This window comes from Ascaphus truei, chromosome 5 (genome assembly GCF_040206685.1).
Source record: "Ascaphus truei isolate aAscTru1 chromosome 5, aAscTru1.hap1, whole genome shotgun sequence".
Taxonomy (NCBI): domain Eukaryota; kingdom Metazoa; phylum Chordata; class Amphibia; order Anura; family Ascaphidae; genus Ascaphus; species Ascaphus truei.
Window position 1 is genome coordinate 110,080,555 of NC_134487.1, and position 23,140 is coordinate 110,103,694.

Here is a 23,140-nt window from a genome sequence, read left to right on the forward strand (position 1 = left end):
CTACGCTGATGTGCGCTGGCGATGCGTGCAGTCAAGTTCCCCGGTCTGCGTGAGCTGCAGGGTGAAAGACGTGGGGGCGTGACGGGGGCCATGACTTTTCCCGGCAAGTTCGCCCTCATTGGCCGGGGGCGTGGCCTAGCGCTCCATCACTAGTATTGATCACAATTTTCTTGTCTGCAGGAAAAACTGGCCGTGTAGCGCGGCGGCCACCCCTTGCAGTGGACCCTTCCCCATTGAGGGGCGGCTCTTGTCTCCACAGCAGGGACAACAAAGGGTGCTGCAGCGGGGACCTGGCCTTAGTCTATGTTTTGGGTTTAAAGGTACAATTCCACATAAATCGACCAGCTGAATTTCATACATAAGTCTTTGTCAAACAAGGGGTTTCTTTACCCTTAGGACTGTTATATAGTGCCGTGCGCGCGCGGCACTTATAATTGGCTGTGGTTAGTCAGGATTTCTATAATGGTGCCGCACGCGCAAACGACAGTAAGCGTGGAGCCAGCCGACAGGGAAAAAGATTTGGGGCTACTACCGCCGCTGAAATGTATGTATGTACAGTATGTATGTATTTATGTGTATGTGTCAAAGTTGAATAAATAAAAATTATTTGTATTGTGCAACATGTATTTTTATTTATTTTTTTAAAATATTATTTAATACATTATTAACTTACACAATCTATACACACATACACACATGTACACACAGTACCTTCGCTCACAGCATACACACAAAAAGTGTGCGTCACGTGCACGCGCGTTCACACCTACTATAGGACAAGCCTTCTCCTCACCCTGTCATTATCAGAGAACCAATAAAGTTAAGGGAAAGTGGAAAGAATTTTACAAGCAATTGCTGAAGACACAGGAACATCACAGACAGAGGAAATCCAACCCCTCCCAAATTTAAATTACTTACTGGTGTCAGATTTAACCAGATGAGACCCATTACATGTCTCTGGTCCTAGGAGGTTATTGTTGTACTCTACAGAATTGTTAAAGTAATATACATGTATTAGATGGCATTTGAAGGACTTTATTATCAGTAGCATTTACCCTTAGGACTTTATTATCAGTAGCATTTACCCGTAGGACTTTATTATCAGTAGCATTTACCCGTAGGACTTTATTATCAGTAGCATTTACCCTAACAACTCTACTAATTATGTTGGTTCACAAATTATGATTATAAATATATATTTCACAATATAAATTAGGAAATAACTTTTCATCGTGTTTTTGCCCTTCCTAATGCCTCATGAAATATAATCACATAGTAATAAAAACTAAGAAATTAGAGCTTATTTTTATTTATTATTTTGGTAATGTCTAAAGAGAAATAGCTTGTGACTGCCACTTCAATTACTCTTTTACAGAGGAAACTACTCATTTGTCCTGTTGGATTCAGAGGCATTTGCTGGCAAACCACAAAATCTATAGGCAACTTAGTCATAACTTTTCTTTTGCTCCATGAAAAGATAATGACTTTATTTCATACAGTATAGCGCTTTTCTCAAAATGAGACTCACAGCGCTTTACAATTACAGTATAGTGCACAGTACGAGGCACATAAACATTTTTGGAGACACAGTCTTACAATCTATGTTTTTGGTGCCTGAGGCACAGAGAGATTAAGTGAGTTGCTCAAGGTCACAAGGAGCTGATACCGGTTCCCCTGCTTCAAACTCAGTGTCATTGTTTACAGTCAGTGGTGCTTATTCTGTAAGCTCTATTAGCGCTTTACCGTGCATTCTGCACGGAAAGCCCCATTCAAGTCAATGGAGCTTTCCATGCAGACCGCTCGGTACAGCGCTAACGGAGCTTACAGAATAAGCCTCAGTGTCTTTACTCACTGAGCCACTCTTTCTTATACCAGGCATTGTAAATATTTAGCAATATTTGCTTGTAATGTATTGTAATATTTTGACAGACAGAACAGTATTTACTCTATCATATCATATCCACTAGATATTAACTTTTGTAATCATATAAGTATACATTTTTATTGCTTTGAGGGCAAATGAATAATTCATTGCACATGTAAGCCAGTGGTGCGTGATAAAGTAAAAGGCACATGGCCCACACTGCAAAGACATAACTTTTTCGGTTTTATAACTCTTCTTCCTTTGTGGACTTGTCATGCATCCTCTCCTGCATGTTTGGCCAGGCGCCAGAGAACCTGTTGCCCAGACATGTAGCATAATGGAAGTATTGCAGCCAAGATCTTAATCCTGAAATTTGGCTCTGTTCTATGGCCGTCATGGATGGAGTGTGTTGAGTAGCTGTTGCTCAAACAGAGTATCCTTTCATGCTCAATTGACGCTCAGTGCTACAAAAAAAATCAATCAATCTTATCAATTTAGTTTGTTATTCCACCTCTGTCATGTCATATAATTAGCATGGGACTTAAAAATTGTGTTGGTGTCTAATACTCCCACATAGTGCATGGCGCACACACATTCTGCAATGAACACTTATCAAAAATAATGATGGCTTAGATTAAAATGACCCACAATAACAGAGCTTCTACTTCCCTTCTCGAGCTTTGAAACTTCACTTTAAAAATATGAACACCTCCTCTTCAGCCCTTTGAAATCTTCCATACCTTATTATGTCATAGGAGGAAAACAAGCAGTAATCCGGTGATTGAAGTTAAGACTTTGATCTTCCGTGCTCCTATATTGTTGAACAAGTTAAAAGGAACAAATTATAGAACAAGGAAAATATAGAATTAAATTATTACATAGTTACAGTACATAGCAGATGAGGGTGAAAAAAGACATGCGTCCATCAAGTTCAACCTATGCTAAATTTAGATTAGATACTTTATCCTGTATCCATACATACAGTATATTGATCCAAAGGAAGGCAAGCAAGAAACCCCAGTGAAATATCATCCAATGATATCTCAAAAGGGGAAAAAATATATTACTTAGTCTATAGTCATTCTGTATCGCTGTTTACAACCACTCAGTTGTATTGAAACTCTTTAACCCTCGGTTACATTTATTTGCTTGTTGAAGAATTTTATAAACCATTTCATTATATGCTTTTGTTCTGTTTTTCATACACTATGTTAAACACAAAGGAATTGTCCACGAAACACAATTATTGTTTGCCATTAATATTGTTTTGTTCGGAACAACATTTGATGGCAAATCAATTACACTCAAATGCACAAAGCACCGTTAGATTAGGGCTCATAAAATCATATTACAAAATCAGTCATGAACGTTATGTTCCCTGAGATAAACGCAAATCCACAAAGCTAATTATATGCAAAAACAATGGACTTTACTGGTCTCATTAGAATAGGTTTAATACCATTTTAAGTTAGCACTACCTTGCGTTAGCTGAACATGACTCATGTTATGCCTGTCTTACCTAAAGGTGGAATTAGAAAAAACATGTGAACACACATCTGTGCTCAAAAAGTGTGTGTATATATATATATACACACACAGAGCTCTGTGACTAGGCATTGTTAGAGTGAACATCTCCTTTTCATATCATTAGCACTAACAGTTGTTATAGTAACATAAGGGTTCATTATGACTGAAATAAGCACTTAACACTGTATTAGGGAGCTTTGAAGATGCCCCATAGCACTTACTGAGGCGTTAATTTATTGGGCTTTAGTGCACAATTTCAGCCTTCTTTTTTTCCCCAGGAAAGCCTAACTATTAACTTGCTCATGCCAACAGTTGCATTTTTATTTTTTTTGTCATGGATTTATTAGATTTTTTGACACCAATAGAGCTTTTGTTTTGTACGGCATGCTGTATGATTTTGATGAAAGTTTTGCCCTCTTCTTGCTGTTGTGGAATTATATGACAGACGAAAATAATGCATTTAAAAATTCAAACCATATAATTTTATGAGATTTTTTTATTACTTTATGTACGGCTATTTTACTTTTTTTTAAATAAGTAACAAAGAAGAAGTGGCAAATTTATTGGTCAATTGGATTTCTCCCCCCCCCCCCATCCCCCCTGTGTTTTCCGAGAGACATATAGGGTCATATTTTTTTAACCAGTACTATTCCATAAGACACCTTCTGGCCCAACCATTTAGTTGTTGGGTGACTTTGTTGATGACAATACATGCTTCTAGAAAGCTAAGTCCATATCATAACAATGAATTCATATCTAATCAACTGGCAGCTGAAGAGACACTTGATTTCAGAATCTGACACTGAATTCTATTTTACCTCCGTACAATGCAGTGAAGCTGGCCCTCAGTATGTGTTCACTTATACACAGATGTTAGAATATAGAGAAGATCATGTTATATTGCATGTTCAGTAATTACAGAGACAAGTTCCAGTTTTATGTTCCATGTAATCAGTTCTAATTGTCTATTTTTTTGTTATTATAGATTGGAAATCTCCCAAATGATTACATTATGACTCTGAAGTATGATCCAATGATGGAAGCTCTGGTAAGAAGAATTTATGTAAAATATAAATAGGTATCTTTGTATGTGTAGCACCTTTTCCCCATCCTATGTGAGATAGTGTTGCTACCGGTGTGTTCTGGTGCTGATGCGTACTTGTGAGGTGTAACAGGAGGCTGGAGATCTCTGCGGTTGTATGGAGAGTGCATCAGGACAGGCTAAACGGATGGTTCTTTGTCAGTGGCAGCGCCTCCAGCCCCAGAGGATCCTGGCGCGACCAGGATGGACCTCATGGGCACTTCTTCTTTGGGTGATCAGTTCAAGTAGTACACCAGATTGGGTATAACTGGGATTTATTGGTACAGCATGATGAGACACAGGATATAGTCCCTGAATGCAATAATCAGACTTATGGCCTTGAATAACCCCTTCTTGGTTAACCTTACCCCCTAGTGGGGCAAGGCCTCAGCCTACTAACAGAACTCCTGTTACACTCATACCTCTAGAGGAAACCCCCTACTTCCCAGGGGAGTGGCTTGTAAGCCGGCCTCCTATACTCATAGGCCCCCCTTACAATAACAGGATATTCTTGAACTTTATTAATAATGCACACAGAACAATATAATAGGCCCTGCATAATCTACTCCCAACACTGCTCACTCTTTACTGGACCTTACAGTGTTAGAGGTGCCAGGGAATCAGTAGTCCAAGGAGGACTTGGCTACTTATGTAAACATACAATAATGCATGGTATATATGCTTATTGATGTGAACATCATCTGCCATTCCCGTTCCCCCAATGATAAATATAGGGCTGCATATTGGAAGGAACAAAATCACATCACCTCATACACATGAGCATACCAGATAGAAAAAAAAATCCTGTTAAACAAACATGGGACCATGCTCTGCTGCCCTTCTAAGCATGCTAGAAGGAAGTTATTTAAATGAACTACGAATTAAACTACTGGATGTTAGCCAGTTAAATTGTGTTATGGGTGTTAAACAGGGTGTAGGTGAGTTAAACAGAGTAATTGTTGGATGTCTGGGGTTGGGGAGGAGGAGGAAAAACATAACAAATACAGTACAATTAAATGAAAGACTTAATAATAGGAGACAGTTATTAGGGCGCATGGCCACAGGGTGAATTACCCCTTCGGTGGTACAGGGGTTACATTTAGAGAAGAGATAAATACTTAAATGGGAGGGAGGTAAGAACTTAGCTCCAGATGTTGTGACGTAGGACAATTTCTCTCTTGGCCCTCCTGTAAGCTGCTATTATGACCGTACTGTATGAATGAATGTACCTTACATGTGGTGTCACTATATTCAGGTAGGTTGGTATGGACTGTGTTTATGTACCGCTGTGGCAAGAACCTAGCGTCTATTATACTGCATCATTGCACATATTGTGAATTGTTCAGCTTCTAGGAAATGCAGCACAGAATCAGTTAAATGTTACTATGATATTGGTTTCTCTCATGACAACTGTGTTGTTGAGGTCCAGGGAAGTTCTTGCCAGGAAGGAAGGGACTCTAGGTTGAGAGGACCCAAAGGTGGTACCTGCTGGTATCGTAATGGCATGTCTGGCCAAAACAGCAGGTATGAGCAACCCAGCTATGTTTGTCGACATCATGTGCAATCCATGATAAATGCAGAGAATCCGGTAAAGGGAAAAACGGAGCACAGCAGCGAAAAAATAGGAGGGCTACAATACTGAGACTAGATTAAAATCAATTTTATGAAAAAAAATAGAACATGGCACAGAGTTCACTTACCTTAACGCGTTTCACGCATTTTTCAGCGCTTCGTCAGAGAGTATGTAACTCTATTGGAAGTAGTGATTTATGTAGCTTTCTCCCCCGACCGGAAGTGACGTGCCGTGTGAAGATAATATCAGCGAGACTGATGCCGACAGAGGGAAATCTGTTAGCTATTGACAGTGACACCTTCCGTGTGCGGGACCAAGGCAGCATAAATGTTACTTGGTGCAAGAAACAATAACAATGTATAAAATTAAAACACATGATGATCTAAATCAATTGAATTATAAAATACAACAACAATAGAACTTACTATGAAACAAGAAAATTGTATAGAGACAAGCAAACAAATGTAAATATATTCTCTAAATAACCGATGTAGACCAGTCTAAAGTGATAACTATAAAGGATACATGGTGATTATTTTAGTTTCCTTCAAATTAATAAACAACCAAAAACAAAGTTTCAAAAACCTTGGATCTATATAATATTATACTGTCAATATATTATAGTTATATATTAGCATTATATATTAACACATGTGATGTGCCGTGTATTGCTAGTGGAATGCTAAGTGACTCCTCCCCCTGAAGAAGCGTGCCTAGCACGTGAAACTTACGTCGGTGTATGGTGACGTCAGACGCTTGACGCACACCAGGAAGAACGGTCTGTGTGGGCAGAGACATGCAGTGAAGGTAGTATCAATACAGACACAGCGACACGCTGGTTTCTATATGCAACAGTTGACTGGACTCCAGGAGATAAGTAATAGCTGATTTAGGCTGCCTTGTCCAGCGATGACAGCACTTTATATCAGGTGTTCCTTTATATGTTTTATTAATATAACGACCGACGCAACTTAACAACTAAGGGGTACATATATATACAAACACTGGATATTAAAATCCTCACGGAACGAACGGTGGTGGGGTAATGTGTGAGACAGGCTCATGTGTGAATACACATATCTGGAGGAGATACACTATGGTGTAGAAGGTAGATAGACTGCACAGTAAGGGTCTATTCATACAGTGCAATAAATATACAGGTGACTTGCTAAACAATGATAGCGGTCATACTGCGCAACATAAAGCGCTGCTAAAGATGTTATACCACCACCCCGCATCAAAGATGAAAACGGCGTATAGCGCGATCAGCGGGGGTGCAGCGAGAAAACATATGTATAAAACTTTATTATTTTTAGTTTTAATTGCTGTTCTTAGTCTTGTGGCTGGAGGTTTATATACCTCCATTTTTTGGTCCTAGTGAATACACTTATATCCTATCCCCACCATATACTTACCTGTGTATGGTGACTTTGAGTGCTGTTATTAGGGCTTTTTAGTGACCTCTTCTAGTCACTTGTCCAAGTATTTATGCTAAGGCAAATAAATACATGTTGGATGAATAGGACTAAGATAAAATAAAGACTTAGAGATAAGTTTTGTAGAGAAGCTCCAAAACAAACAAAACTATATTAAGTCCTATAGTACAAAAGACAATTTACAAGGATGGGATAAATGGTATCACATCCTAATAATAATATATATACTGTTGTCTGAAAAAGAAAGTACACCCTCTTTGAATTCTATGGTTTTACATATCAGGACATAATAACAATCATCTGTTCCTTAGCAGGTCTTAAAATTAGGTAAATACAACCTCAGATGAACAACAACAAATGGCATATTACACCGTGTCATGATTTATTTAACAAAAATAAAGCCAAAATGGAGAAGCCATGTGTGAAAAACATTCCTTATGATTCAATAGCTTGTAGAACCACCTTTAGCAGCAATAACATGAAGTAATCATTTTCTGTATGACTTTATCAGTCTCTCACATTGTTGTGGAGGAATTTTGGCCCACTCTTCTATACAACGTTGCTTCTGTTCATTGAGGTTTGTGAGCATTTGTTTATGCACAGCTCTCTTAAGGTCCAGCCACAGCATTTCAATCAGGTTGAGGTCTGGACTTTGACTGGGCCATTGATTCTTGATTCTTTTCTTTTTCAGCCATTCTGTTGTAGATTTGCTGGTGTGCTTGGGATCATTGTCCTGTTGCATGACCCAATTTTGGCCAAGCTTTAGCTGTCGGACAGATGGCCTCACATTTGACTCTAGAATACTTTGGTATACAGAGGAGTTCATGGTCGACTCAATGACTGCAAGGTTCCCAGGTCCTGTGGCTGCAAAACAAGCCCATATCATCACCCCTCCACCACCGTTCTTGACAGTTGGTATGAGGTGTTTGTGTTGCTATGCTGTTTTTGGTTTTCGCCAAATGTGGCGCTGTGCATTATAGCCAAACAGCTCCACTTTGGTCTCATCTGCGCAAAGGACATTGTTCCAGAAGTCTTGTAGTTTGTTCAGATGCAACTTTGCAAACCTAAGCCGTGCTGCCATGTTCTTTTTAGAGAGAAGAGGCTTTCTCCTGGCAACCCTTCCAAACAAACCATACTGTACTTGTTCAGTCTTTTTCTAATTGTACTGTCTTGAACTTGAACATTTAACATGCTAACTGTGGCCTGTAGATTCTGAGATGTAACTCTTGTTTTTTTTGCAATTTCCCTGAGCATTGCACGGTCTGACCTTGGGGTGAATTTGCTGGGACGTCCACTCCTGGGAAGATTGGCAACTGTCTTGAATGTTTCCACTTTTGAATAATCTTTGTCACTGTAGAATGATGGACTTTAAATTGTTTGGAAATGGCCTTATAACCCTTCCCAGATTGATGGGCAGCAACAATTGCTTCTCTAAGATCATTGCTGATGTCTTTCCTCATTGGCATTGTGTTAACATAAACCTGAATGCTCCAGACCAGCAAACTGCTAAAACTTCGGCTTTTATAGAGGTGGTCACACTTGCTGATGATCAATTAATCAAGGGCATTTGATTAGCAGCACCTATCTGCTACTTAGCATCTTAATTCCTATGGAAGAAGTAAGGGTGTACTTAGTTTTTCCCACATAGCTTCTCCATTTTGGCTTTATTTTTGTTAAATAAATCATCACGGTGTAATATGTCATGTGTTGTTCTTCATCTGAGGTTGTATTTACCTGATTTTTAGACCTGCTAAGGAACAGATGATTGCTATTATGTCCTGATATGTAAAACCATAGAATTCAAAGAGGGTGTATTTTCTTTTTCACACAACTGTAGATGAAAATGGACCAATCAAATTGCCTTGCATACCCAAATAGCAAATACACAACATAAAGGGAAAAATATATATATATATATGTATATATATATATATATATATATATATATATATATATATATATATATATATATATATATATATATAATCAGATATTGCCAGATGATGTATCCGGAAAGGTTATATATAATTATATATATAATCCAACAGGGAACAATAATATGAATACAAAAATGTAGATCTCTCTCAATGGTGTATTACTATAAAAATAGTGAGACCATAGATTGCACAATGATCTAATATGTTCTAGAAAAATGTGATACAGTATATAAGCGGAGTGGCATATTTGCAATTGTTACTATTGCCACAATTATAGAAGCCTTTATGAGTTTTGATATTAGAATTAGTTCCTACAGTAGATTTAAAAAGACTGGGAAAGAGATGATGACCGAAGGTTTTGGCCTTCCTAAATACAAATCTGGGATTAGATTTAGTATATCTCCCCAGATCTCTGTCCAGTCTCAACACCTACAGTGTCTTTCCACAATTGTTCTTATTTGATTGGCTTGTTTGCTAAAAGTGGTAAAAAAGAGTGGAACTTCTGATGTTCCTCTCTATAACTCTGCTTATCTTTGTTGTTAACTTTTTCTAATAGAACTAATCTATTAGCATGAAGTGCCTTCTCAAAAGCTTCATCAATATCCTGGTCAGTATAACCTCTATCTTTGAACCTTTTACTCAATAGCTTAGATTGTTTCAAAAATGTCTCCTCGTTCGAGCAGATTCGTCTCAATCTAAGGTATTGACCTCTCAGAATGCTCTGCAGCAGTGATCTGGGGTGGCTGCTGTTGGCCCTTAGCAGGGATTTGTGGGAATTGGATTTTTGGAAAATATCTGTTTGTATATTTAGATTAATATCAACATACAGATGTAGATCCAAATAATTCATTTTATTACTGTGCTATTTGGGAATGCGAGGCAATTTGATTGGTCCATTTTCATCTATACATATTATTATTAGGATGTGATACCATTTATCCCATCCTTGTAAATTGTCTTTTGTACTATAGGACTTAATATAGTTTTGTTTGTTATGGAGCTTCTCTCCAAAACATCTCTAAGTATTTATTTTACCTTAGTCCTATTCATCCAACATGTATTTATTTGCCTTTGCATTCCACTAGCAATACACGGCACATCACATGTGTTAATATATAATGCTAATATATAACTATAATATTGACAGTATAATATTATATAGATCCATGGTTTTGAAACTTTATTGTTTTTGGTTGTTTATCAATTTGAAGCAAATAATCACCATGTATCCTTTATAATTATCACTTTAGACTGATCTACATCGGTTATTTAGAGAATATATTTACATTTGTTTGCTTGTCTCTATACAATTTTCTTGTTTCATAGTAAGTTCCATTGTTGTTTTTTATAATTCAATTGATTTTGTTGTTTTTTAATTCAATTGATTTAGATCATCATGTGTTTTAATTTTATGCATTGTTATTGTTTCTTGCACTAAGTAACTTATGTTTGGCTCCGCCCCAGCACCACGTCCCGTGACGCAACGGAGGGCTCTCCTGTTCACACTCCACGCCAGTGCCGCGACGCCAGGGACATGCGAGGGGTTAACAACATTAATTACTCCACAACTGCGGTGCACTCCGCCCCTGCCTATCACTGGACCACCTATCTGTAATTATTCATGACTCATTGCCTGCAAGCCTTCCCATTGGCTCCCTGCTCGTTATATGCTCAGCCAGCCCTGAGGCAAATTGGCTGAGCATATACTTCTGTTTATGTGTCGAAGTGCTTGCCTCAAACATCCTGCTGCCCTGCATTTGCTCTTGCATTCTGTCTTGATTTCTGTTACCTTTGACCTCAGCTTGTACCCGGACCGCTGCCTTCTCTGACCTCTGACCTCGGCTTGCATTTGGACTCCCACCTTCTCTACTCCTGGACCCCGGCTACACACAATGACCATCCAACTTCTCCAATCCTAGACCACGCCGAGTATCACAACTATTCTGACCTCTCCTACCCTGACCCGGCTACACGGCCTTCATTCTGCACTCCGGATGCGGTTACAGGTCGGTGTATATCACTATCCGCACCTCAGCATTGCGGTCCCGTCCTGTTTGTAGTGAGCACTCGTTATAGTAGTCCACTTAGGAAGAGAACCAGATAGTGCTGTTTATCAAAAGCATTATCAACCAGGATATTATATTTGCACCTCCTTTCCTTCTGAGCATTATACATTTATTACTAATCAGACTCCATGATGCCTTGATAGACCTTTCTATAAGCAAGTTGATACTCTTTGCCAATTATATGACTGTTACTTTGTAGCCAAGATTTGGAAGCACTGATCTATGGAACTTTGTGCTTTTATTTAACAATCAATGATAAAGTAGGATGAAGAGGATCATGCAAAACATGTTACCAAGCATCAAAGGTCTAATGATGTTTGCTAAATTAGAACTTTCAGTGAAATATCACCAATGAGTAGACATGGGTGAATTTTTGGGGGTGAATTTGGATCCGCAGTGGATTTGCCGGTTTGTTTGCTCCGCGGATTTCAGCGGATCAGTCTCACATAGGGCGCTTCGTGTTTTGCGGATTTTTATTATTATTACCAATACACTTCGCAGATTCCGCAACCCGTGTATTCAGTAATCTGTTGGCGGATTCTTGAGCACAGATTGCTGAATCCGTGGATTGAATTCTACAAATCCGTCCTTGGGTTGTATCCCCTGGCAGTTTTTGATGAATCTGCATGGATTAAAATCAACCAAATCAGATTGCGGATTTTAGACTGCGAAACAGATTTTGGGGGTAACATTAGTGAAGATCCGGGAAACAGATTTGGGTGGTTTTGGCCATCTCTACCAGTGAGCGAAACATGGTGTGGGTGTGGCCAATTTGTAATCTCAGCATTAAATGAATATAGTGTTTATATAGATTTAACACATTACAAAAAAATGCAATGCACATTGATTTGGCGAATCGCTGGCGAACTCTGACTCAGCCGCAACTTTTTTCACGACTCAAAAGGACCAATTTTGCATTGTTCATGACCTCCGGCATATGTTTTCTTTTTAAATGGCCTTTATCAACGCTCCCCTATGTTTTGGAGGACATTTTATAGACTAACATTGCTCCTAGTAGTATTTTTCTTAAATTGGACTAGATTCTCGTAACAAAAACTTAACCTTTTTAGTGAAGTGAAAAAAATCTTTACACAGTTCAGGACTAAATCTCATGATTTTCTATTAGGGGCCACAAATAGACTTTTCAGTCTTCTCAAGACACCTAAATCAAAAACAAATGAAAAAATATTCTGGTCTCTGGAAATGCTTATGTTTAGGTCCATTAAGACGTTCAACATAACACACCATGTACATCTAGCATACATGCTAAGCAGCAGATCCCAACCCTGACCTCAGAGACAGTGAACTGCTGCAGTGTGTGGTAATTGTACGTGTCTCTGTGAAAATGTGATTAAAAATAAAACGCTAATGGGCATATTCATCAAGTGCCGGTATGGGTTATCGCATCCATTTCAACGTTAATTTTCATTGACTTGAATTGGGTTTATTGCTGGTGCAGGTACGATATCCTGCCCTGGCACTTCATGCATGTGTCCCATAGTGTTTTTCTTGAAACAGAAGTATCTCATTTTTCCCGCTTTTCTTATACATGTTCTCCATTGGTGCCTTTTGCTAAACTCTGGGACCCCCAATCAATATGCTGTGAAAATGCTTCTCCATTGGGGGAAGCTCTATGGTCCATTCATTTGACATTCACAGCATAATATTGGGTTATATTATGTGACAGAGTTTTAGTGGCAATGCGATGGGCTACTTCTGAAAAGATATGGTACTGTAGGAGGACATGTGCAGAGGTACACAATGGAGACTGTTGTAAGGTGAAATTATAACAAGGCTTTATTGTGCCTGTTGCAGTTGGTTCTGCAGTCGGTGCTCTGCTTCAAACTTTTCATCTTTCAAAAGTTTATTTATTTCTTTAAGCACGTGCAGCTTTTCATTCTTTCCCTTGACGTGTTCTGTCAACTCAGAATTTTCCTTTTTTAATCTTAAATTTTCTCTTTTTTCAGTCTCTGTACTATTCAGGGCCTCCTTGCAGTCCACCTTCCATTTTTGCACATCTGCTTGGAGGCGGGCTGTCTCCTGGCGTGAGTCTTCCATGTCCAGGTTTTGGTTCTGAAGCGCCTTCTGAGAGACTTTGAGATCTAAGTTAAGATGTAGGATAGTTTTCCTTGAAATGTCCAGCTCCTCAGTGAGACTGTGAAGTTCCTTTCTGGAGACTTCCAGTTCTGTGTGGCAGCTGTTGATCTCATGATGTGAGGCTTCCAGTGCTCTGCGGAGTGTATGAACCTCCTTCTGAGATACGTCTACCTCTGTCCGGACACTGTTGACCTCCTGTTGTGAGGCATTCAGCTCTATGCGAAGAGTGTGCATCTCTTGCTGGAAGACTGTCATCTGCTTCAGTGCCTCCTCATACTTCCGCTTCAGCTTAGCCATCATTTTATCAGATTGGCTCTGCTTTTCATCCATGGCGGTAATAGTAGAGTTTGCAGTATCTAGCTCAGTCTTGAGATCGTCCAATTCTGTCCTTGCCAAAGAGTACATTGTGAGCACATCTTTCTGTAGCTTCACGTTATTTTCCCGTAGCCGATCACAGTCATGCCTGGCAACCTTCAGGGCATCCCCAGGGCTGGTCAAGGGATCATCACTCACCGGTTCCGGCTCCGCTTCCTTGGGATGGTTGGTTGAGGTTTTTTCACTATTAGCACCGGACAGACACTTCTTTGGGGTATACGACTTCTGCCTTGGGCCTTCTGGATATTCGGTCGTCCGCGGGACGACTTCTCCATTTTCTCTAGGCTGCAGGGCATTTCGGACCCCCTTTTCCTCCGCAAGATCTGCAGATGTGTCTGTTTCTTCCACGGTAAGTGAAGAACCGCTTTTCTTTTTCTTTTTTCGCCTTTTTGTTTTAGATGACACCGTCCCCTCAGGGATACTGGGGTCTCCATCTTCATTTGAAATTTTAGCAGCGTCACTGGATCCACCTGGCTTTTCTTGCAACTGTAATAGCTGACGGAAATATTCGGTGATCCACTGCTCCCGCTTTTTCTCCTGCCGATCATATTCGTCAACAAAGGGAGCGGTCTTTTCGGTTCTTACCGAGTTCACGCACCCCCACCATTCTTGGGGTGTTTTGTGGGTGTTACTCGGTTTGGGTTCTCCATAAGAGATGTCTTCCTCCTCATCGGACTGGAAGGGCCACTCTTCCGTGGGGTAGGGTTCATTACAGGAATGCTGTATTTTGTCCTCCATTTTGGGGCTATCAGGTATATTTTTCTTCCTGACCTCAGGAGGCGCTATTGCAGCTGTTGTCACTGTATTTGCTAGAACCCCCAACAGTTCTAGTCCTAAAGGTGGGCATAGTTTGCTTGTAGAGGTCGTAGCTCTCACAGGCATCTCTGTAGACTTTTTCTTTCCTTTAGTAAGTTTTACAACATTAGCATTACTGTGCATGCATTCACACTCATCGTCTGAATAAGGCCTGAAGGGACACTGCTCCGTGTGGTGGGGTTCTTTACACCAGGAACACATTTTCTTCCTTATTTTTACAGAGTCTGTATTTGACTTCAGCTGGGTGGCCATTTTAAATTCCCAAGGTTCTATTTCTTTAAATACAATGCTTGCTAGCTGCCCATTTTCTGGCTTCAGCAAAGGCATTTGCTTTAAACCATTTACTTGCTATGGCAATCTCTCCGCTTCAGCAGCAGAATTTGGTTTTCTGCTTGAGTTCAGTAATTTTCAGTCTCTTCTTTGGGTATTATGGCATTCACTCTCCCAAGATACATAGGCAGACTTTTTTTTTTTTTTTTTACTTGCAGAAAAAAAAAACATTCTTTGCAGTGGAATATTTATTTCACTCCCGGCAGGGTTACTCAACACTCAGCAATTGGCTTTGGAATACCTTTTACACAGTTCAGCAATCCCTTTTTCCCCTGTAGGGCAATTTTACACTCAGAATTTGTTTGCTAAAAATTCCCCTGCTTCAGCACAGTCACATCAATTTTCATACTTTTCTGCATATATTCCATTCACAGCTGGTAGTCCTATGCGGTGTGGCAACCTTAATTTTCAAAATCAGTACTCGTGGGTCACCATCTGTATTCACTGCTTCAGCGAAACTTTTGAAAACAACAAACACCTATCCCTTTTTAAGGGCTGACTCACTTCTTGAACTCTGACTATGGCTAGAAGGCAAAACCCCTATTTCAATTACCATTTTACACTTTGTGATAGGCAAATAAAGGTTTACCTGCTTCAGCATGTCTCTCTCTCTCTCTCTCCTCTTGGGATTGGGGAAAAGAGTCCATCTGTGGTTTTGTAGGTTTCAGTGCAGTGTAAGTTTCCTGCCTGGGTGTGTATCCCTTTAATTCTGATCTCTGCTGCAGGTGAATCTTTGTTTTTGTTGCTCAGGTTTGTTTGCAAGACTGTATGTAGGCAAAAGCACAAAAAAAATTCCACAGGCAATCTCCGGCCCTTTACACTTCAAAGGCCACCTCTCATCCCAAATTTCTGACACCATATGTAGGAGGACATGTGCAGAGGTACACAAAGGAGACTGTTGTAAGGTGAAATTATATCAAGGCTTTATTGTGCCTGTCGCTTTAAACAGCAAAAAAAATCAACATCAGCGAAATAGTGAGCCAACCAAAAACCCCTATCTCTGCTTTGGAGACTATCTATACATGTAGCTCAGCCCTCTCTGACTGGGTTGGTTAGCTAAGCTATTTACCAGCCCCAAATCATGGAGACATTTATCAATACACAGACATAGATAATAGTCTTATACGAAAAAGTCTTATCTGTTAGCTGGGCTGCTGTAGGGGAAGCTTCTCTGCTCTCCTGGAACAGCACCCTTGTGTGCACAGAAAATGTCAGGCTCAAAGTTTAGAATCTTGTCCCCTTTGTCTTGTGGTCAGCTTGTCGCTCAAGACATCTGCCCTTCCTTGGTTCAGCCCCATTGTGGACTATGGAATCTCTGCTCTGTCTCCAAAGTTCAGCTCAGATGTGAGCTAAGGAGTCTCACTTCCTGTCTCAAAAGACAGGCTTTTCTAAGCAATCTAATCAGGCAGGTGGTGTTAGTTAATTGCCTACCAGCAGTTAACCACCACACTGCTGGATTAGAGGCACATTTGGGAACAGGGATAAGTCCCCTGTTACAGGTACCCTCTATTATAATGTAACAAAGTTGGTGGTAACATCTCAGGATTTTGTGTCCATGCATGATACTCCGGACAACAAGTATAAATCATACATTTCAGAAATTCAAAATTACTTTCCAACTTCAATATAATGTAGTCAGAAAAATCTATAATTGTATTAAATATTTTAAATGTGTCACAATGTGGATCACCTGACCAGTTTTAACACGGGAGTGTCATCACTGGTTTGGAGTGCACTGCATTGATCTATAAAGGTCAGGTTTTGAATCAGAGGCGCATAACTGCGTCTTGAAACTGTTGTGACATAAGTTTCAGATTAATATTTTTTTTCCCATGAATTATTACCCAGGTTATACCCACAATATAAACATATTACGTATCTTATGATCGTCATCCATTTGTTAAATTATAGCATTCCCTTTTCTATAAAATACTGTTTTAGTGTGGTAATGAATTTGTAACACAAATAATTTCATGTATTTCAAAATATGCAGCATGTATAAAAGAGCTTTGATTATAGAAACACAGATGTATTTAGTTTAAGCAAGTTCTGTGTGTCAAATGTCTTTAAAGCCAAGTTTGACTTGTAACGTAATTGTTTTTGCCCAACCCACTTACATAAAGTGCCTGTAGAAGTCAAATTGGAATTTGAGCTCTGCGGGTGATAGAAAATAAGGAAGCTCCTGGGTTCCACCTTAATTGATCCTTTAAAAAAAAAGTTGATCAACTAGAATCCCAAATTGAGTGTTTTAAGCAAATGTGGGATTTTTTTTGCCACAAAACAAATGCTGGTAAAGAGATAAAGAATATGAGATCTTAATCAGTGATATATAAAGCTGGTGTTAAAACTTAAGTTTCCTAATGATCACTTTAAATTGTTATTTATAATACATGAAAAATATGTTTCTGTATTTTTTTCAGTAAGCTGTGACTCTGTATATTATGTCCATTAAATGTAACAGTAAAGAAGGGTGGCACTTCCACTCATATTTTGTCTCATTAAAAGAATTGTGCTTTTCTTTTGGACATTGTTTAGTTTCTAAAAAATAATGTTGTGTTCTGGTTTTACCAAAACTCAATTTGTTTGGATTTGCATTATTACCAAATTATGGGGGGGCGGGGGGGAAACCCTCAAAATTCTAAAATAGCATTGTAAAATGTTAAAAAAAAAAAAAGTGTTGTAATTGGAATACAGTAAAATCATAAAAACAATTATGAAACTTGCATAGTGACATATTTAGTTGTGCCTGTAGAACTTACGTCAACCCGTGTTACTTAAGCATATGTACATATGTGTGTAGAAAAACATTTATAAAGGTGTGCTTTATGTTGACATTTACTGGTTAATTTATGAGGCAAGTATAAATTTAATGATACATTTGGTGCAGTTCCTTTCATTGATGTACATCAGTTAGTAACAGTGCACAAAAAGGAAAAATAAAAACCTGCTATAGGGTTTCTTAGTAAATACGCCCCAAGTTATGTTTAATTATCTCTGAGGATATTGGTCATATAAAAATATTTTTTTTCCAGAAAGTAACTTAGTAGGACAGAGTAATAAATTAAAGTTGTAACGTTTTATTCATAAAAATGGAACTCCAAAATACATTTAGGGGCAATTTATGGGGAGCGAAAAAAGTGCTTGCTTTTGTCAAGAGCAATTTTCTGAAAGTACTCCAGTAATTTTTCACATTTGTTTATAGCATTAAACCATAGTGTGATACAATGCTGGCGGTGCTGTACAAATATGTATATATAACAAAGTTGCCATATATCACACTGAATAGTAATAGTAAAAGCTAACTTTGAACTTCTCTCGGTCTGTATCCTCAAACAAAAAAGAAAAACCTTAATATAATCTCACTTCTGTATTAAAAGACTATATTAAATTACCTTTTCATATTTCAACATTGCTGCAATAAAAACAGGGTGGTAAAAAAAATCATCAAACATACAACATGTATAATTATCTACATACTGTAAGCCAACCTAATTTGTGGCAAGTTTAACTCTGCATGAAATTAAAAGTTGCACTGTATTTATTGAAAAAGCATAATGTTATTTGTTTGGAGCAGGGATGTTTTTTTCAGGCTTATTGGTTAATTCTTGTCATTAGAGATCCTCCATACTGTACATAAAAAATGCATACAAAGTATCCGGCCGTTCCTCCTTCTCCTACCGTGCACCCCAAAACTGGAACAACCTACCAGAGACTCTCACATCCACCACCAGTTTAAGTTCTTTCAAATCTAAGGCTCTCTCACATTTTAATCTGGTCTGTAACTGTTTCATACGCCCATAATATATATTTTCTTCAACTGTGCACGCAATGTCTTGTATATAATGTATACCCTGTTCATTTATGTAACTGTATTTGTAACCATGTATTATTTGTCTTACTCTGTGCCCAGGACATACTTGAAAACGAGAGGTAACTCTCAATGTATTACTTCCTGGTAAAATATTTTATAAATAAATAAATAAATACTTTTGATAATGTTGCCAGCATCTCTATGGATGAAATTAAGTGTATTGCACTTAAAGTAGCCTGCAAAGATCACGACATTAGAAACATGTTCGGCAACCCCACTAACTAACTGTTCAATTCAGAGCTAACACTTCTTAGAGATGGTGTCAAATGTAAGAAAATGGTTGGCAACTTTCTAATATGTAATGCTTGCCACATCAATATGAAGGTAATGTCTTCACAAAGTATATAAACATCATCAGTATATTTCATAAAACCCATTGCAGTAAGAGCTGCTAATCTTATCAATGTAGTTTAGAACAGCAGTCCAAGCTGTCGTTTTTTTCTTCTTTAATATGTGCATCAATTAAATCCACATAATGATAAGTAATTAGCTAAGCTGCCGATCGATCCGTTCTCCTGTGATCGATCGGCAAAAATTTGGCTTGGGGGTTCACGAAATGTCTGTCAGTGCCACAGAAGAGGACCAAAGATGCAAAGTTCTGTGGGGACGACCATGTGACCAGGTAGTCACTAGATACAATTAGTGCACTGCTAGAGAGAGGGCAGGACTCAAAAAGGGGTGTGCCAGAGCTTATTTCAGAAGAGGAAGGGGATGTGACTTTGTAAATGGTTGCAATAGAATCAAAACATGCTTGTTACATTATAATACATTACAAATGTCATTCAGAGTTGTTTTAAATGTTAAAAAATGCTACAGTTTTTTTCTCATAGTGCAGAGCCGATTTATTTATAAAAAAAAAAACACGTAGCTTATTGCTTTAATGTGGCTTTAATTTGATTAATAATCAAATTGAATGAGGTTATTTAAAAATACAAACTGCATGGAAACCATACAGCTATGAACAGACCACATCGTTTGGAAACACACAGCTTAAAGCTATTGTTAAGGCTACAGCCCCAGTGTCGGCTGCTGCAAGTGCGCCTGGCAGGCTGGCGGCGCATGCAGCTGTGTGAACCGCAATCTCCCAGTCTGTGGCTGTGCTACAAGAGATTGTGATGGGGGCGCAGCCATTATGTCACTCGGCTGGTTTGCCCTCATTGGCTGACCCGCCGGGGGCCGTGGCCAGCACTCCGTCGCCATTTCTGAAGACAATTTTCTTGTCTTCAGTAAATATTGTCGATCAATGCAGCGGCAAATTGAGCGCCAAGGCAGCTAGTGGGCCGACACATTGAGGGGCGGTTCTAGTTCCTGCAGCGCACGCCATAGCACGGACTGCAGCAGGCACTTTGGACCTGGCCTAAAACGCATCATGTAGACTACACAGGCTGCATCAAATGGAGGTCATTTGTTTTGCACTTTGTCTTATAACTTTCTGTGTATGCTTTAAGTCCATTCCCTAGAATTCTTTTAATAGCGGGACGAGACTGGGAACTGTATATGGCATATTGTTACGAGACATTGCTGTTGGGATCCCATGCATATTTATCTTTTATTTACATGACTAAACTGAAATTCATTACATCCATGTTTTGATTTTCAGCTTTTGTTTGCCTAAGCTTTGTAATGATGAATTAATTGTATAACATACAAAGATGTCAACTTCAAAGGAACCAAGTAAATGAATGTTGGGAACTAACTTCAGTACACAATACTCTGTTCAAGTCGGTGAGAGACAGTGAGAGCACTGTTAGTGATGAGTTGGTCTGACAAATAAGTGAAACTTGCTGAAAATTAGTGATACCTGACATGTCTGCTTTTATATACCACTGCCATGCCGTTGCCTTGCACAGGGCCATGTTTTTAACAAATATATAACGTTTTATCCTTTTTCAAAGCTAAGCATCTTTATATTTCATAGCATATGATAATCAGTGTTGTCAAAATTTCAACACTTCCCCCACAATATTGGGCTGTTAGAAGATCATTTTTCGCTTCTACATTCCCACTCCCGCCCAGATGCTAAATATGAGATGCTCTCTTGGCTTCTTGTTTTTAGGATTTGTGGTTTATGCCAGAGAAAAAAGGTCTGACATTTTTTTTTCTACTGTACATCTCCAACGAGTTATTTTCACTTGTGAAACTGTACAAAGTATTTTTAGGTTTGTAGAAATATCTGCTTTCCAGTGAAAATTAAATGATTTGCATGGAAAAAAAATGAACATCTGGGCTAAATACAACCTGCCAGATGGCAACTGTGTTGATATGTAATTTGGCTTTTCTATTAAATGTATAGAGTCATTTTGTTGTATAATATAGTTCTACATTATCTGTCAGATAAATTGTTCATTTTAACCCAGACACAAGCACCACAGTCTATGAAAAACTGTATTTATTTATTTATTTTTAAGTATGTTTATTAGAAACATATTACTAAGCATGAATGGTAATTCTTGTTTTTTTCCCCCTCCATTTTAGCCAAAACACTGCTGGCTTTATGTGATGGTGGATGAACTGTCTATCCGTCTGGATAGACTTTTACACAAATTCTCAAATTCATCACAAAACTATTTAATCTTAAGCAATCTTTCTTTGATATTTCATGGCATCAGGAATTGTCTTCGACTCAATGAACAAATGGTAATGTATTAAAACACTTGAATGTGTACCATGTGTTTGGCTTTACTACTAAAGAAAGATGTCTTGTTTTTTTGTAACTTTTTAAAATATTTCTATTCAGTAGCATTACTCGCAGCACTTTTTTTTATTTCTTATGTTTTAACACATGCAGCATTTGATTACCTTTAATGAAAATGAATGACCTAAGCTGTCGATCGATCTGTTCTCCTATAATCGATTAGCCAATAGCTTGCTCTCTGGGTTCACATAATGGCCAACACTGAATCAATCCTTTAGTCAGTGGAATGCCTCAAATGCACTGTAACCTTATATTACTACGGTAACATTGTCTATTATTAAAACTTACAACTCAGACAGTCTCCTTCTGGGAACACTGCAACACTTTCCTGTTTGTGATAATTTGTTGCCAACTATCTTGTACTACTGGGTACACTACCGACACACTTTATTGAAGTGTGGTCGGTACCGCAAGCCGGGAAATCTCCCGGCTTGCTAGTGGCCGCCCCTCGGCGTGCCGCGCGTCATAGAGGCGCGGTCACGCGTCATCGGGAGCGTGCGCCCCCTGCACGCGTGTCCAGGGGCTCCCCGAGGGAGCCCTGGTGTCCCGCGATCGCGGGACAGCGGCAGGGGGTTCCGGGGGACCCGGCGGACCCGGCAGCGGTAGGGAGAGCGCCCCGATCGGAGGGCGCTCTTCCGCTGCTTCGGCGCGCGCCCGTCACACTCGGGCGCGCGCCAGGCTACTGCAGCGGCACAGAACGGGCAAATGCTCGAATAAACTGTGCCGCAGCAGTAGGTGTGCTAAAACCTCCTATAGCAATGAAAGGATGCTTAGTTCAAACTCATTAAAAATGGCATCAAGAGTTTAATTTTTTTTAATGCATTAAGTATTATCTAAAACTACAGAACTGATTTATTTAAAAAAAAAAAAAAACACATGCACATGTAGGATATTGAATGTTTTGCTTCTTTAACAGACACAAATTCTGCACAGACTATGCATATGAGCCTACAATTCCATTTGCACATTTGATTTTCGCATTTTCTTCAATGAAATCACAATTTATGATGTTTGCAATTGTGTTCAGTGTTCATGTTTTCAAAAGTCTATTTTACATCTTAAAGTTTAATTCGATAAGGGAAGATATACTATGCATTTATGTTGGTATACTGTATCTGTTTTGTTTGGTTTACCATTCATGAGATATTTTGATATATTTGAGAATTGTGTAATATAATGTGTGCTGATAATTTAGAAGACAGTGTGCCAGGCCGACAAACTACAGATTACAGATTATTTGTAGATAAAGTTTATATTAACATGGTGTGTTAATATCTCTTTCCCATATCTCTTTCTTTCTTAACCTTTGAGGTGCAATAACGCCCCAAATTGTTACTTCTTTGACTAATGACCTCTAAAATGAACTATGTGTAAAATAAGGGTAATGGTTTGTGAATGCTTTACCAATGTCTTGGAATTCAACACTTGGCAGAAAATAAACTCTTTAAAGTATGCTAGAAGGCCCCCCACTG

The 23,140-nt window shown here is 38.9% G+C and overlaps 1 protein-coding gene across 1 annotated transcript in view; it reads left to right on the top strand.

Moving 5' to 3' along the window:
• The window catches only part of KITLG (KIT ligand), a 98,813-nt gene that overhangs the window by 35,335 nt on the left and 40,338 nt on the right, over nucleotides 1-23,140 (top strand). Inside the window, exons 3-4 of the mRNA XM_075600463.1 lie at nucleotides 4,377-4,439; nucleotides 21,449-21,610. Coding sequence (XP_075456578.1) covers nucleotides 4,377-4,439; nucleotides 21,449-21,610 — 225 coding nt within the window. The remainder of the gene's footprint in view (nucleotides 1-4,376; nucleotides 4,440-21,448; nucleotides 21,611-23,140) is intronic.